The sequence below is a fragment of the Ambystoma mexicanum genome, chromosome 1p, assembly GCF_040938575.1.
Source record: "Ambystoma mexicanum isolate Mex_15411 chromosome 1p, UKY_AmexF1_1, whole genome shotgun sequence".
Taxonomy (NCBI): domain Eukaryota; kingdom Metazoa; phylum Chordata; class Amphibia; order Caudata; family Ambystomatidae; genus Ambystoma; species Ambystoma mexicanum.
The window spans coordinates 411,927,216-411,944,935 of NC_090921.1; the positions used below are offsets into that span (position 1 = coordinate 411,927,216).

The following is a 17,720-nucleotide window of genomic DNA, read 5'->3' on the forward strand; positions in this document are numbered from 1 at the left end:
AAGGGATGTTGGAGGCAGTGAATAATTGGGGATTGGGGTAACAAATAGTGTGGGGCTTTGAAGGAAAGGGATGAGAAACAGTGTGGAGGTTATGGGGACAGAGATGAGCAAGAGTGAGGCAGGGTAACTTGGGAGTGGGATGAGGAAGACTGAGGCGTATGGTAATGGTGGTCTGGGACGAGGAAGAGCAAAGCACGGTAATGGTGGACTGGGACGAGGAATATTGAGGAAGAGCAATGGGGGACTAGGACGAAGAAGAGTGTATTAGTGGAATAGGGGACTGTGACAAATAAGAGTCAGATGGGCCTAGTGGGGGACTGGGATGAGAGATTGAGGTATGGGAATTGGGGAACTGGGACAAAAAAGCATAAGGCGGGGAAATGGGGGACCGGGCAAGGGACAGTGAGGCGTGGGTGATAAAGTATCGGCTCATGACACTTTTGTTGAACGCATATCCACAGAAAGGAGCACCATAGTTAGGCAAATTTTCACAGAATTTTAAATGGGAGCTTCTTCTCTATGTTTCATGGGCTGATTTACAAGTTTATATGAAACCCAGAGACTGTAGCCTTTTGATGTGAAAGGGCTTTTTTAATGAAACTCTGCCTCACAAGCAGACCACACACTTTAGCTGAACACTTTATTACAGCTATAGTTTTAGTTGGTCTGTAAAATGCACAGCTGCCAAACACGGATCCTTCGGCACAGCATGTATTTTCAATGTAAAACCCAACATCAATTGTCTGCAATATTTACTCTTTCCAAAACACTCCCAGGCTTTTTAAGCACTGAGGAGGGGATACACACCATCAGAAATAATAGCTATGTCGTCATTTTCTGAAGCAAATTCTTGTGGAAATCCAAAATGGCATTGGAGTTTTAATTTTTGAAAAATCTCTGCCTCAGCTTCTAGCAATGCATAATGGGAGATATGTAAAAGATTTTGGTGCTGGGGTATCCCACCACATTTTTTGAAAAACAATGGATGAATGTGCATCAAGCCAGCAAAATCTGCACCGCTTTGTGCTGCTCCTGAAACAAATTTGAAGTAAATCTGCCCAGCGGTTTATATTGTGCACCTATCTGTTCAATGACTGTGCATTTTCCCTAGGGGAAAACGAATAGAAAAAGTAAGCCTTTTGGTTGTGGACAGTGGCTAGATTCTGAGGGGGTGGCTGTAGGAAACCACCTAGAAACCACCTAGGACCTTTTTTATGGCCCTGCCAACTTGGCCCGAGATCAAATGCCAGCTGGTAAAGCCAGCTTTCTAGATGAACATTGCTTAAATAGTATACACCTTTTCAAACAAAACACCATGCTTAGGACAACAAAATCATTTATGGCAAGCTTTTGTAACCAAACAGGCAATTTTCTGGGACAAATGAAGACATTTAAAACACACATAAAACTAGCAACAAAAAATCTTGTCTAAAAATATCACATTTCCTTGGGCTGCATTTTTTTCGACATACTGGGTTGCACCTCACTGAGTATCCCTGCTATCCTAATCGGCTACAGGAGCATTAGATTAATTAAACATTACAATTCACTCTTCAAGAACCTACAAACCTTCGGCCAATAACTAACTGCAATCTACTCCTTAAAATTCTAGACAAAGCTGCAAATAAATAACTGCAAACTTATGTGGACAAACACAATCTACTTCACGCACAACAATCCGGATTCAGAAGCTCACATAGCACACAGAGACCGCACTTCTTGATCTACAAACTAGAATGCTGAACATCTTGGAAAAGGGAAAGACAGGCATGCTGATGCTTTTAGATCTATCAGCAGCGTTCGACCTGTTAGACCACCACAAACTCAGGAAGCATTGGGCACATCAGAAAATTGCTCACAAGAGGCCTTAGATTGGATCTCCTCTTTTCTTTCAGACCGTAGCTCCAAAATACACTGCGGGGGAGAGATTCTCCAACCCCATTAGTATAAAATATGGTGTGCCCGAGGGAGCCAGTTTTTCTCCCCTCCTTTTTAACTTTTACCTTCGCTGCCTCTGCACCCTCCTCAATAACTTAGGTGTGCTATTCACCAACTTTGCTAACGACACTCAGCTTATCATAGAGTTGAGTGGATGCTACAGCAGAGACAGCACCAAAATAGCCACCATCTACAGCATAATTGAGGCATGGATGAAATCTAACTGGCTCTGCCTAAACATCAGTAAGACAGAGCTTATGATCTTTGGCTCCACCCAGGCAAGAGCAAAACTGAACTTGGACTACGCCCAATTTAACATAAAGAACTCTAGCATCTCTACTTTGGACAAAGTGAAAACCCTAGGAATTTACTTGGAATCCTCCCTTGGAGCAAATGCACATGTAGCATATCTAAAAAAGAACTGCAGATATTACCATAGACTACTCAGGCACATATGACCCTTCTTAAATGAAGAAAATAGCACAACCATCGCTAGAGTTGTTATCCTCTCAAGACTGGACTATGGTAATGCCCTGCTATTGGGAAAAAGCAAGGGTTGCATCGACCAGTGCCAAGTCATTCAGAATGATGCGAGGAGAGCTATAAAAAAGAAACCCCAACATAATCACATCACAGAAGACCGCAAAAGCCTTACACTGGCTGGCGGTAGATGACCGCATTACATTCAAAGCGGCCTTAATCATCCACCACTGCCTCTATGGCTCTGCCCCTACCTAGCTAAAGGAACAAATATCCTTGTATGAAGCAGGAGGATCACTGAGATCAAAAAGCCAAGGTCTAGTTAAAATCACCCAGACAAAGAAAGTGAATGGAATGGGATGCTCGCTCCCAGTTAAAGCTCCCTAAAATGGAATAGCCTACCAACCACGCTCAGACTAGAAACCAACTTTCAGATTTTCAAAAAGAAATTGAAAAAATTGCTCTTTAAATAAAGTTATCTAATATCTTGAGCTAGATCACACGTTCCTGTCCTGTCTTACTCGTAGTACTCTGTCTTTATGTCCGCGCCCTGATATCTTTCGGCGTGTAACAAAAATACAATAGAATACATAAATAAAAATACAATAGAAAGCAAGCCCAATGATGTGTACTCCATGTAGATTACCTGTGTGGATGAAAATCCCCCGAGTGCATTTCGTTGTTGGGAGAGCCATTTGACTACAGGTAGTGCAGACACCACATCTCCAAGAAGCGTGTATGTCATCAGAGCATAGGCAGTCATTTCCACTTCTGCAGAAACCACTGGAGAGGTGACAAAAGACGGGAAGGATGGCTTACTAAACCTCCATTAAACAGCAACGCAATTTGTTATATTGAATTATTGTGGAACAAGATCAATATATGTATAGGAGTATTTCGGGGAACATCAGTTAAAAAGGAAGTCCAACCCTTCAATATATTTTGCTATGGGAGTCTTCCTCCACCCAAAAACACTCCCAGGCTTTTTAAGCACTGAGGAGGGGATACACACCATCAGAAATAATAGCTATGCCATCATCAATCATTATGAAGCCAATACTTTTAGTTCCAGGAGACAGACTTTCAGGTTTGCTGTGCCATGAGGTACCAATGCAACTGGGCACTAAATCAGCCTGCCCTTTTCGATAATAATAAGTGCCGAATGTGATGAAGATGGCTCAGAAGAAATTGTGAGGTACATTGCTTTTCTATTTAACATTATTTTTAGTTTCAAAGGAAAAGTAGCGTAACTCCATATGTCAATGCTTGGTTTATGCTCAAACCAGATGACAAAGGCAATGGCGTATCCTACATATCGTGCCTATTTACCTCATCAGGTAAGCAGATGATTGTTGCAATATAGGCCCTTTCAAGCGATATCTTCAGCATAAACTGCACATTAGTTATCACTTATGTGCTGATTTACAAAAATGTTTGTAACATGGGAAAGTCCCACTGAAAAGATTTTTGAAAATCAGGCCATTCTACTGCGCATATTGACATAATCCTTTACTTTATGAAATTACTATGTGGTGGCCTTGTTTTATTCAAGTTTGGATGTATTAATAATGTATTTCAGAGGGGCTGGATTACATTTTGCCTCAGTGGATCATGCATGATAGACTTTTTTTTAATCTAATTTACCTGTACTTGTCTTTTTGTTATTTTACAATGCTTTTCAATCGGTTTTTATAATATTCTGACACATTTATGAACAGATTTTAGACATGTACAATCAAATCATTAGTATAATACTTTTGTTGTGATGAATTCAGTCATTCTGAAGAAGCATTGCAATGACAGCCACCACAGATTATTTTAATGAACGCGAACAGACAGTGTTTCAAATAGAGTGTAATACATCCGGCCGAATGTTGGATTAAAACCGACTGTAAAACCCTGAGTAAATATAACAACAACCATTTAATTTAGGAGAACAAATAATTCATGAACCAGTAGATTAGTCTAATGTCACATCTATTGTCACAGCTGTGGAACTTAAAGTAGTCAGGGCCTTCTCTAAATGTAATACATACACAATGAACTTTACCAAACTTATTTTCCTCATACAAATAATGTGTGTCCTATGCTGAAGCATTAGCCACACAAATAGTGAACACTAAATATGTGAACCCTTATCAAACAAATCCAGAAAAGACAGACGCTTGGGTACCAGATTGTGAAAGGCCGTCGTTGAATCCCATGAAAGTGTCCTCGTCTGTGACAATTGTTCCTGTTAAACTCCAGTGCGTGAAACCATCTGAAATGATAAAATATGCACCTAGTTTTGGTCTTTTAACATGGTTTTAGAGATGTGGTTTTAAAAATCATCGGGTCCAGTCTGAATGCATTGTGTCACATATATTCCAAACGCCGCTGATGGTCAATGAAGCATTAGACAGAACATCTAGCTAGTACAGAAAAGCAAAGCTAAAACAGAGCAGGATAAAGCACTCACAGATTACATGGGACATCTTGTCCTTTTTGGGATGATTATTTTTAGTATGTGCGTTATTAATAAAATAATTTAGCCTAACTGTATCAGCTTAAATCTAAGTTTTCACTTCAAGGTTGTTTTTTACGTGTATTTAAGTGGCCTTATGTAAGATGTGTAAATGGGCAGACAGTCCTCACTTGGTCCAGTTCCTTCTTCTATGCTGTACTGGGATTGCAGTGTAAACATAATATTCCAATGTAGGACAACATCCTTCAAGCATTATATTAAATGTTACCTTGCATAATTGCCATGCCATTCAGCCTCCGCAAAGCCACAGAACCAGAAGCACTGTGCAGTAAAGTCAGGGCGTACGCCATAAGAGCTGTGGTATATGGATCGTCAGCTGAAAACAGATTGGACTCCAGAAAAGTTTTTGCTTTGGCCACTGTGGCTTTTTCTTCCTGTGGCACAAAAGAATACACATTCTTCTTTCAGGTTGAATTCATTGAATATACTTCCCATTATAAAAACATATTTCTAGCAATCTGGCCATGGTGAATAATCATATAGCATTACATTCTTGTCAACGTCAACAGTTTTAATTTCATATTTTATAGATGTTCATGCAAATCAGTATGGTAGATGGATCTCGTCGACCCCTTAAATTCTAACACTCCCACTGCCTTTCAATCCACTAACATATGCAGGCAAAACTAACTTTGAGTCCCTCTTGGGTGAAATCTGTGACCGTTCCTTTCACTTTACCTGTACCCTGACCTTGTTGTGGTCTTCCAAGAAGCTATTATATGTCAAGACCAGAGGTTTATATTATGCCTTTTAACTTTTTTATTGCTAACAGCACAACTTTGATGAAGTATGAACCACACAAAAAAAATCTCATCACGCCCAAGAAAGGAATCGGGCTGGCATCAGTAACCCCAGTACCCTTGCCTTATCGCTACCAGACCCTATCTTCTTTCTTCGCTGTTGCCAGCAACACAAAGTCTTGTTTTTGCTTCTCTTACATATTTTGGAGGACTAGCGTCGATGGGCCGTGCTCGACGTTCCATGTAGTCCAGGACTTGCCCTGGCACAGTTGTCTCCCTGACTTTGTGACTCCATGGATGTTCGTATTACATATAGGAATTGTGCGCGAGGTGCGAGATCAGGTGTCATACTGTGCGTGGTCGTTTGCTGCAGCAAGAAGCTCCAACACTCATGCGCGCATGCGCTGCAAGGTGTGCTCTGCATGGTCCTCTCGCAACGGCATCTCAGTCAGAAATACTATGTGGCGCAGCACGGATTGGCGAATAAATCCTGTTTGCGAGGTAAGCCTTAATTAAAGTCATGGACGATGTGTCAACGATTCAGGCTGTATACTGCGTAGATAAAGTGCGTCATTATTTTTCACTGCTGAATGCGAATCCCCTACCCCCAACATGCTAGCCTAGGAGTAGATCCTTAGCTTTAGGATGGAAGTACGTTTTTGCCTCATATGACCTTTCCTTCTCAGAGTCGTACTGAAGGATCCCACCAGTGTCGAAACACACAATGTGCCCCCCTGATCCCTGCAAGCCATGCTGAGGCCCCCCCACTGGCCATGGGCAGTATGAGGACTCCCACACATCGGGGGCTGCCCCGTTACGCCAGTGAATCCCAACTAGTACAGGGGTAAACAGGGGATTCAGTGAAGGGGTGGCTATTTCAGTCACCCCATAAGCATTTCTCCCTGAGAAGATGAATCATGAACACTTGGAAAATAGCAGAATTTCTTCTAATGTTATCAGCAAAGTACAAATGTGCACATCTTTTAACCCCCCCAGAAAAATATACAGCAATATTTCCTGTATGGTGTAACATTGACATGGGATTTCAGAGCACTCCTGTTCAGGCCTGTCACGTTGATGTATCCCGGGGCTGAGGGAGACTGGGGGGAGGAAGTGACGTTGGAGGGCGGGGTGTAGGCAGTCGGTTGTTAAGTGAAATAAAGGAAGACGTGTGAAGGAGATCTCCGTGTCCCGTGCCTTATGTGTGTGCATATGCAGTGCGAGTGACAGCCTTACCTAGGCCTCGACACTGGCGACGAGGCGGGCAGCGTGGAAAGCCGTCACGGACCACGAAGAAGGCAGCCACGCATCGAATTATCTCCTGGAGGCACCGTACACGGCATGGCGCATCCACAGGTGCGACGGCGTGGCTGCACATCCAGCGCAGGAGCGCAAGGTCAGGACGCACACACCCATCAGTGGAAAGGCCGAGGCACGGCATGGGCCGCAGCGGCTGGGGGGGAGGAAGTGACTTTGGAGGGCGGGGTGTAGGCAGTCGGTTGTTAAGTGAAATAAAGGAAGACGTGTGAAGGAGATCTCCGTGTCCCGTGCCTTATGTGTGTGCATATGCAGTGCGAGTGACAGCCTTACCTAGGCCTTGACACTGGCGACGAGGCGGGCAGCGTGGAAAGCCGTCACGGACCACGAAGAAGGCAGCCACGCATCGAATTATCTCCTGGAGGCACCGTACACGGCATGGCGCATCCACAGGTGTGACGGCGTGGCTGCACATCCAGCGCAGGAGCGCAAGGTCAGGACGCACACGCCCATCAGTGGAAAGGCCGAGGCACGGCATGGGCCGCAGCGGTGAACCACCTCGCACAGCGCAGCGTTTGGATCCCGGGCTGCAGCAGTGAGCAGAAGCAGAACACAAGCCTGAAGATACATACACTGGCACATGGCCCACATCCTTCAGACACACCCCACAGTGGAGGAGGGCCCCATTACAGCGCAACATCGATGGTGCTCGTGCCCAAGGTGGCGGCCATCAACAAGGGGAGCCAGTGGCTTCTGTTGCCACCCACGTTAAAGGCACAAGATTAGTGTCTTCCAGGTGACCCGGGAGGGGCCGAGAGGAGGAACAGATATCAAAATACTATACACCCATAATGTCTGACCAGGATGGAAACCAGGTGGCACAAGCCCAAATCCTAGGTCCACCGGCACAAGGGCCACAGGCACACAAACAAACCCCTTACAGATTACCAGAAACTCTGGCAGCTCAGATGCCAGGCTCATTTGATGTGACTGATACCAGCAACATGGGTCCCAGATGGGTCTGAGGGATACGTGACTTTGGCTTATACATGGGGGCCACAGGGCCCATAGCGGATGAGAGACGAAAATGTCTCCTTAAATTAGCGGTGGGGCCAGCCACAAGGGACATCATTGACGAGATGCCCCCCGACACCATCGATACTATTTTGGATCTGAAAGACGCTTTGGCAGCCTACTTCACCCCACACACAAACATGGACTATGAGTGGCATTTGTTCCATAGCATCAAACAAACCAAAGGAGAAACAATGGACGTTTATGTGATGATGCTGCACACGAAAATGAAGCATTGTGATTTTGCGAACTACTCCAACACGGAGGCCTTGAGGTCACAAATCATTGGCAGAAGCTACTGCAAAAAGCCTGCACGCTAGTTGATATATTGGCACTAGCTTGGGCAGAGAGAGCAGTCGACTCACAGATGGAGAGCTTCAACAACCACACACCACTAGAAACCGTACATCGACTCCAACTGGAAAGAAGGCCAGAGGAACCATTCTGCTACAAGTGCGGATTCGAATAGCCCCACGACGGCACCTGCCCAGCCATTGGCCAGCGTTGCATCACATGTGGGCAGGGAGGCCACTTCAAATCAGTATGCAGGCTCTCCCCGGATAAAGGAAGAGAAAGTTCCAGAGAAACACCACCAAGAGCCAAGGCGAGGACCACCCCACTGACGCCATCGCATCCTGGCTCCACCTCACGAAGATCACAAAGTCACGCATATCCTGAACAGAGAGAGAGAGAGAGAGAGACTCAGGCGAAGACAGGCAAAGACAAGAGAGAAGAGAACGCAGAAGATATGTCTAGCGCACAAGGCCAGAACGCAGATCCAGGCACAATCTGCGGTACCTAGTGTAACAATCGGCATCAGACTCTGAACCCAACAGTCTAGGCCTTGCCCACACCCACCACAACAAAAAGCCATGCAGGCGAACATGTAGGCATGTGCCACAATTCAGAAAGGCAACATAGGCACCAGCCCTTCTACCCAACCTCTGCACCCTAAAGCAGGGATGCAATCACGCATGTTCCACTTACCGTAATGCACAAACATACCATTCAGAAAGCATTGTAATAATGTAATGCCAACCAAACAACACAATCTTCATAACATTGGTCCTGCTCCCCACACTCGCTTTCTGTGATGAGTGGTGGCAGGCTGAATTGTAGAAGGGGAGTGCATTCAACATGACATGAACCTTTAAACATAGCGTGTACTATGATGTGTTGTGTGTGGTAAGTCCGTAGCCCCTTCAAGGAATGGCTGGAGCCAATGTACAGAAAAATATGTCCACTGGTTGAAAAGTTATGTCCACTGGGTGAAGGTAGGTGTCATATTGTTCCTTTGTGTGTGTGATTTGGCTGCATTGCAGACATTGTTGGTTGGATGGGTGTGGTGATTTGTTAGCACATCGTACAGTTGTCAGTGTATGGGTGGAGATGCTGCAGTGAGCAGTCGTGCAGTGTGTCCACTTGGTGCACTGTTGGAATAGTGTACATACAGAAGAAGTCACGGTTGAACTGGTTCTAATATGTGCCTGGGTAGCCTGCATAGCGCAGATTAGTAAATGTTGCAAATGGACTATGGGATGATCTAGTGGTAGTATTGCAAACTGTGGCAGCAGCACATCAGTGGTGGACAAATGACATCCTGCTAAAGGGCAAGCCCTTTGTCACACCTCCAACACAAGCTACTCTGAGGACAGGCGCTTTCAGGTTGGGGAGCTCATAATCTCCACCAGACAACGCACGGCATGTGGACACAGAAGCTAACAAGCAAACATATCAACATCCTAGAGTTGCTAGCAGTGTTCAAAGCCTTCCAAGTTTTTCAGCACCATCTAAAAGGGAAAACAATACAGGTTCTCACAAACAGCACAACCACCATGATTTCTCTCAGAAAACAAGGCAGGACTCATTCACCACATCTATCCAGACTAACACAGAAGAACTAGTTACTTACCCCTGTTGACGTTCTTTCGACTGGATTTTCCTTCCACGTATTCCTCATCTTTTGATATCTTCCCTTCAGCTGCTTTGGAAAAAACGTTCAGCAGAGGGCGCTTTGCATCGATGTGGTCGACTCAATATCCCTTCACGCCTTCCATCTAGGAGTCAACGTCATCGTCGGTATATATAGCATGTGCAGCACCTGTTTGCTTCAGTTCTGTTTTTGCGCCTTCCTCTTACCAAAATACCTGCATTAGTGAGTCCCAGACAGTACCAGACTTTGAAAGAGTGTAAAGTGTAATGCCTGGAAATTCTACAGCGGGGTAGGTTGGGAGGGGCAAAGAGGAATACGTAGGAGGAACATCCAGTTGAAAGAACGTTACCAGGGGTAAGAAACTTGTTCTTTGAATGGATTGTGTCCTCCCACGTATTCCTCATATTTTGATAGACTACAAAGTAGTGTTAGGTCTTGAAGGAGGCAGTAACAATGTTTAGATTTAAGATATGTCATGTATTGAATGTAGGACAGCTTTCCCAAATCCTCCTTCCTGGCTAGAGGATGAACCCAGACAGTAATGTTTAGTAAATGTGCGAATGTTAGACCAAGTGGCTGCCGCACAGCTGTCTTTCATAGGAACCCATCTCTGGGCAGAGCAGAAGATGTTGCCATGCCCATTGTGGAATGAGCTCTCAGGCGTTCTGGGGGATCTTTCCCAGCCAATCTGTAGCATTCTGTAATAGCAAGAATTATCCATCTGGACAAAGTTTGTTTTGTAACTGGAAGATCCAGCTCATGTCCAGTATACCCAATGAAAAACTGGTCATGTTGACATATTTTTGCCATTCGTGAAAAGTAAAATCTCAAAGCCCTTCTGGGATCAAGCCTATGAAGCCTTTCCTCTTTCTTGCTAGGGTGAGGAGGCGGATAGAATGTGGGAAGCACAATTTTCAGGGTTAAATGAAAATCTAAAACAATGTTTGCCAAAAATGAAGGTTTAACCCTAAGGACAACCTTGTCCTTGTAAAAAGAAATAGTAAATGGAGGCTTACTAGATAAGGCCTGCAACTCACTGTGCGGACTGATGTCAACGCAACAGAATGGTTTTGAAAGTCAATAGTCTTAGTTGCATGAATAGAGTGTCTCAAAGCGAGCACCCATCAGAAATTAAAACACAAGATTGAGAAACCAAATCGGTACTTGAAAAGGTTTTGAGGGAACACGTTAGTGAGCACTTTAAGAAATTGAATGATTAACGGCATCTTGAAATAAGATACCTCTTCCTATGTGCGCTTGAAAATTGAAAGCACTGACAAATAACCTTTTATTGTTCCAATCTAGAGCTCCAGATTTGCTAAGTGTAACAAAAACGACAACACCATAGGTGTATTAAACTGAAAAGTGTCTACATCGTGTTCCCTACAACAGCTGCAGAATTCAACGGCAGCGGTATAAGGATTTCGTTTCTGGCCTTCTGACTGAAAGCAAAATCTCCATTACATCATCCAGGAGGTCCCAATCCTTATATCTCAACCTCTCCGAAATAATGTGTGAAGGTTGAGTTGAGTGTCTTGACCTCTGGATGGAGAACCCGACCCTTCTCTCACGCGAAGGGGTCCTCTCTTTGTGGAATACTCATTGGAGGGCAGACGGACATTTCCAGAAGGTCCGGGTACCGAGTCCTACTGGCCCAATCTGGCGCAATTAGAATCATGGATTTCCCAAACTTTCTCAACCTCCCGATCACGTGACGAATGGTGGGTACTGGAGGAAACACATACAGCAGTGGAAACTCCCAGTCCACTACGAACACGTCTCCCAGAGCTTCTATTGGGGAACATTTTCTGGAGCAGAACAGTTTGCACTTTCGGTTGACACTGGTCACAAACAGATCCAGTTGAGGGGTTCCCCAAAGGGTGAAGATCTCTTGAAGGACTTCCTGAGCTAGTTCCCACTCGTGGGAGACTGTGCTCTGCCTGCTCAGAGCGTCCGCTGACGGGTTCCCCTCTCTGGCTAAGTGAACCGCCATCAGTGAGATTCTTTCTTAAATTGCCCAGAACCAAAGCTGCATTGCCTACCTGCACAGTGGTAGTGACCCTACACCTCCTCTGTTGTTGAGGTAGTACATGGCCACTGTGTTGTCTGTCATTATCAGGACATTCTTTCCCCGTTTAGAGGGCAGAAAGGCCTTCATTGCTAGTCTGATCGGCCTCAGCTCCAAAAGGTTGATATGTAGTTTGGACTTTGATGGAGACCAACGACCGCTGATTGACAGATCATTGGCGTGGGCTCCCCAGCCTGTGAGTGAGGCATCCGTAACTACTGTTATCTCTGGCCAAGGTTGCCAAAAAGGTTCTCCCATGAGAATATTGCCCACCACGGGAGATCCTGTGCGACCCTGCTTGGTACCTGAAGGAGGTCTGTCATCCTGCCTCAGAAATAAGACCACTGTGTCCTAAGAGCTCATTGGAAGGATCTAATTTTCAGGTGAGCCTCCAGGCACCAGGAAAATGCAGGATACCATGAGGCCGATCAACCTCAAAAGGTTGAAGGCCGGAAGACGCTGGGCACTCTGGAATTTGGTGACCAACTGCAGAATGTGTTGAGCCTTCACCTTGGGTGGCAAGGCTTTTCCCCTGGACACATTCAGGACTGCTCGGATGAACTAGAGCCTTTGAGATGGTATCTTCTGGGACTTCCTGTAATTGAGGGAGAAGCCAGTCTGTGGATGTGTGATGCTGAGATGTTCCAGGGCCTGTTCGGGAGAACGTGCCCTGATCAGCCAATCGTCCAGGTAGCAGTAGATGTGAATCCCCCATCTCCTGAGACTCGCTGTCACCACCGCCATCAGCTTGGTGAAAACCCTTGGGGCGGAGGTCTGCCCGAATGGCAGACCCTAGAAACTGATAAGGACCGCCACCGGCAAACTACAAGTACTTTCTGTGCTTGTGATGGATAGGCACATGAAAGTTAGCATCCTGAAGTCCAATGACACCATCCAATCCTGGAGCTTGAGGGCCTGAAGGATCTGCGAAAGGATGACCTTGAACTTGTCCTTCCTGAGGAATTTGTTGAAGCATCTCAAGTCCAAGATGGGTATCAATCCTCCGTCCTTCTTGGGGATTAGGAAATAGGGAAAGTACCCCCCCTTTGTTCCTCTCCATCCCAGGTACTGGTTCTATAGCACCTTTCTCTTACAGGCTCAAAGTTTCCTGCAAAAGGAACAGATCCAGAACTTTGAATGAGTGGCTCCCCGGTGGTTGGTCCTGAGGCCTTTTTAGGAAAGGGAGGCATTAACCCTGAGCTACTGTTTACAAAGTCCACGCATCGGAAGTAATACCCTGCCATTCTTGCAGATGCAGCGAGAGTCTGCCTCCAAACGGGGTCTTGTGGGTTGAGGCCTAAAAGAGGTTTTGAGGTGGCTGAAGCAGCAGCTGATGGTAAAGTAGCCGTTGCTTGGGCAGGCATTGCACCTCTCCCTCATCCACCACAAGGGAATCTTCTTTGGCCTCTTTGACTAGCCGGTCCTCTCGCTCTTCCAACTGAGGAGTAGAAGCGAAAGGACTTACCCCTCCAAGATGATTCACTGGGGTAGGATGGTTGCGGCTACCTAATGGCAGCACTGAGGAATTTGGCTGCCGCCTTTGAGGTCTGCAGCTTCTCTAGACTTTCGTCTGCCTTGCTGCCAAACAGCTGAGTGCCATTAATAGGCATGTTGAGGAGTCTGGATTGCACGTCCGGTGTAAAACCTGACTTCCTCAACCACGCAAACCTGCGTATTACAGTGCTTGCCACCATGGCTCTGCTGATGCTATCAGTTGAGTCCAGTCCTGATTGTAGAGACTCACACATAGCCTCCTTAGCATATTCAGGAAGCCGTCTTTCTTCCCCTTCTGGAATATGGTCAGCTGCCATAGCTAGGCAGATCCACAGGGTGAATGTATAGTTTGCTAAGGCGCAAGTGGCGTTTGCAGACTTAAGTGCCATGCTCCTGGCAGAAAATACCTTCCTAGCCCAATCGTCGAAACATCCCTGTCTGGTGCGATGGTCGGGTAAGCAACCTGTTTGGAAGTAGCCGTTGCTGCCTGAACTACCAGGCTCTCTGGTATTTTGACCTTTGACAGATAGCTAGGGTCGCTAATTGAGAGCCTGTACTTCTTGGTGAGCTTCTTATTCACAGTGAACTTGATTCAGGAACCTCCCAATTTGCCATAACCCTTTTTTGAAGTGTGACATGAAATGGGAGCATGGGATTCTTCTGTGAACCTTAATCAAGAATATCTGCCAGGTCGTCTTGCTAAAATGGTGGAGCAGGTCTGCCCCATCCCACAAAATCTATAACTCTGGTCATAAAGTGCCTATAAGAGGCAACTTCATGGTCTGCCAGGTCTAGCTTGCCAAGCTCAAGTTCCGGTGATGCGTCAACACCACTAGCAGATTGGAGATTCTCAAACAAATCTTTTAACCAGGCTTTCTGGGGCGTTAGGTGTGCCAAACTCCAACCCAACGGGTGGAGTGTCGTGGTCCGAAGGCTCGTACTCCAATTAAAAGGAGGATAAAGACTTGAAAAAACCCTTCTTTGGCAAAGGCTTTTAGGATTTTTGAACTTGATGGCTTCGACCCCGATGGTGCTAATGGCTTTTACACTAACTACATCGACGGTCTCACCGCCAATGGCATTGATTCTCTGGATGCTAATGGCGTCAACGTTATCAACAATTTCTTTGTCGATTTTGGCATCGATGGAGCCCTCGAAAGGCTTGACCCTCGCCTCGATGGAGTCTTCAATGATTTTTCGTCTTGTCGAGACCTCAGGGGATCTCGAGGTGTCTCTGGTTTATGTCCTGGGGACGAGGACACGCAGGATTTAGCCTTAGCCCTTTCCTTGACGGCTTTCAACGGCACAACAGCAGCATGGCCTCTTTCTTTCTCTTTCACTGGGGTCGGGGCATTTTTCTCTGAAGTTGCAAGCATTTCCTGCCTGAATTCTTCTCACACGGCTGGAGTGGAGGATTTGGTTGGGCAGGTCAACATTCTCTCCAGAGAGGAATCAGATGAGGACGAAGAAGGTGATCTATAGTGACTTTTTACGCCTCCTTTGAAGAGGACGAGGAATGGTGTGCTTTTTCAATCCCTTCCTTAGAGGAGAGACACCTTTCGACTCGTCAGACGATCTTTTCTTCAACAGAGTCGCAGATGGGGATTTAGTAGTGGGCCTATCTGCTGCTAAATTCCATTTGCGCTCTTCCTGAGCCTTAGCAGTCATGGACTGACAGGACTTACAGTCCGCCATCATATGCTGCACGCCAAGGCACCACATACGAAGAGGATCCGTGATGGACGTGGTATTTTTTCTACCTGGTCTTCGGGGTTGATGGTGTCGAAGACAAGGCCATCGTATTCGAGTATCGAAGTTTTTCTCAAAAATAAAACAAAGCGTGACGTATTTCTCAAAGCATTAGCTATTGCGGAAAAACTGACCTGTAGCGAACAAGCGCTGCGCTCTATACTGATGATGACGTCGAGGGACATCGAGTCGACTGCATCGACACACAGCACCCTATGCCAAAAAAGCTATTTCCCAAAGCAGCTGAAGGGAAGATATCAAAAGATGAGGAATACACAACCCATTGAAGATTTGAATATGGAGTCTCCAGAGGAACGTTTACCTCGTGTTCAACACGTTCCACGTGAGCACAGCTGCCCAGCAGACTTGCTAAGCAGAAACACAGACCTTCCCCCGGAACACAAGTGGGAATTACATACAGACATTGTGAACAGCATTTTTGCATAGACCTGTTTGACACACAGGAAAATGCAAATGCCATGCCTACACCTCCAGGTTTCCCTTGAAGGTATTCAAAGGAATGCACTGTTGATCAGTTGGTCAGGAATATTTGCATGTTTTTCCCCTGACCCCAATTCTCAACAAAGTGATCCACAAAATGCATCAGGAACACTTAACAATGTTCCTAGTTGCTCCAATGTGGACACGACAAATGTGGTTCTAATGTCCGTTTGCCCACCAGCCCTTACAACATGTCACAGCTGCCAGGGACAACCCTCCAACCACACCCCCAGACAATCAACTTTGCAGGTTGGCTCCTGAAGTCATAGAGTTCGGACACTTTAACTTACCTGACAGATGCATTAACATTTTAAAAGAGGCAAGCAAACACTAGACCCTGCTACAAATGGTCGCAATTTGTTTTATGGTGTAGAAAGTCAAATGTTAATCCCATTGACTGCTCACCTTCCAACATAACGCACTGGCCCTCATTACGACCCTGGCGGAAAGTGACTGACCTGACCGCCATAGCGTAAATAGCGTTTCCGCCATTGCACGACGGAGCAAAGTGCGGCTAATTCCGACCCATCGGGCACGAGCACTACGCCATGGCGGAAGTGCAAAGTCCGCGATGGTGGAAATGTCCCCAAAACGCCCCTCACCGCCGTCGTACGGCGCCCTAGGTGCAATTCCGCCACCCATCTTAGCGGTCACCGTAATGAGCGGCAACCGGAAAGTACGGTGACCGTAAACATATGGAAACGGAAGTAAAAACATGGGCCCGGAACGGGAAACAGCACTCCGTACACCTATAAAATCAGAATTCCCACACAACCATTAAAAATACTACCCTGAGACACATCCCAACCCGTCATCCACCCTAGTGAAAGCAATAGAAATGGGAAAAGTAGCGAAAAAAGCGTGCGACCGCAAGAGGCAGGTCCACTTCTCCCGTGAGGAACTCACCGTGCTTACAGAGACCCTCCAGGAGAATGCTGCCGTCGTCTTCTCCACGCAAATGACCAGGACGGCACTTGCGAACAAGAAGGCCATATGGGCCCTGGTGGCACAGCGGGTAAGTGCGGTGGGGACCGGACCCCGCAACCCACAGCAATGCAGAAAGCGATGGGACGACCTGCGGATACGCGTACGGAGCATACTATCCGCCAATCGCAACATTGCCACAGCTACCGGGGGAGGATCGGAATCACCCATAAAGTTGACCCCCTGGGAAGAAATCTGTGCCTCCACCATTGGAATGGAGAGTATAGAGGGAGTCGGAGGGATGGAGAAAGGAGTGCAGACATCCGAAGAATCCGGTAGGTGGGCCAACTAATACAATGCCAAATCCACAATGTCCAATCATGTGAAGTACCATGTGTCCACATAGTGCAACAGTAACACATGTCCAGGAGAACGTCCACATACATTGGCCTGATAGCGCACTTTAAAACTCACATTAAATACATAAATAATTAAAAATCCTAAAAACACCCTCTACACGTGCAGCAGGCACACCCTAACTGCAGGCTGCAAAACAACTGCATCCTCATTCCACACAAAAATGAAACCACCTCCAAGGCCCCGACCCAAATCACCCTCAGGTACCACCCCAATGCATGTGATACATTGCCATTCCAATTTCAACAGACCCATGAATAACGCTCGCCCTCCTTTACTCCACCACAGGGTCCGATTCAAACGACGAGCTCCAGGACACCCCTACCAGCACACCTGCAAAGAGGGCCAAGACCAACGGCCAAAGACCCTCCACCTCAGCTGCACGCATCAAGACACGGCAGCAGCACAAATCAAGTGGCAGCACACAGGAGGGAACATCAACAGGCACCCCAGCAGCCAGCATGCCCACAACAGCACCACCACAGGTCCCCCCAATGGATGCCACAGAAGGCACTGCCTCTGGTGGCAGCAGCACCATAGGTGACACTCCATTAATGGCAGCATGCTCCGACACAGAAGACGGGGATGTCGAAGTAAGATCCATCCATGACCTGTCTCAAT

The 17,720-nt window shown here is 46.5% G+C and overlaps 1 protein-coding gene across 2 annotated transcripts in view; it reads right to left on the reverse strand.

Moving 5' to 3' along the window:
- CPAMD8 (C3 and PZP like alpha-2-macroglobulin domain containing 8) overlaps nucleotides 1-17,720 on the reverse strand; it is a 1,947,746-nt gene that overhangs the window by 398,086 nt on the left and 1,531,940 nt on the right. For both annotated transcript variants that reach the window (XM_069649211.1, XM_069649210.1), the window contains exons 30-32: nucleotides 5,151-5,316; nucleotides 4,592-4,678; nucleotides 3,065-3,201 (exon numbers count right to left, since the gene is read on the reverse strand). In XM_069649211.1, coding sequence (XP_069505312.1) covers nucleotides 3,065-3,201; nucleotides 4,592-4,678; nucleotides 5,151-5,316 — 390 coding nt within the window. The remainder of the gene's footprint in view (nucleotides 1-3,064; nucleotides 3,202-4,591; nucleotides 4,679-5,150; nucleotides 5,317-17,720) is intronic.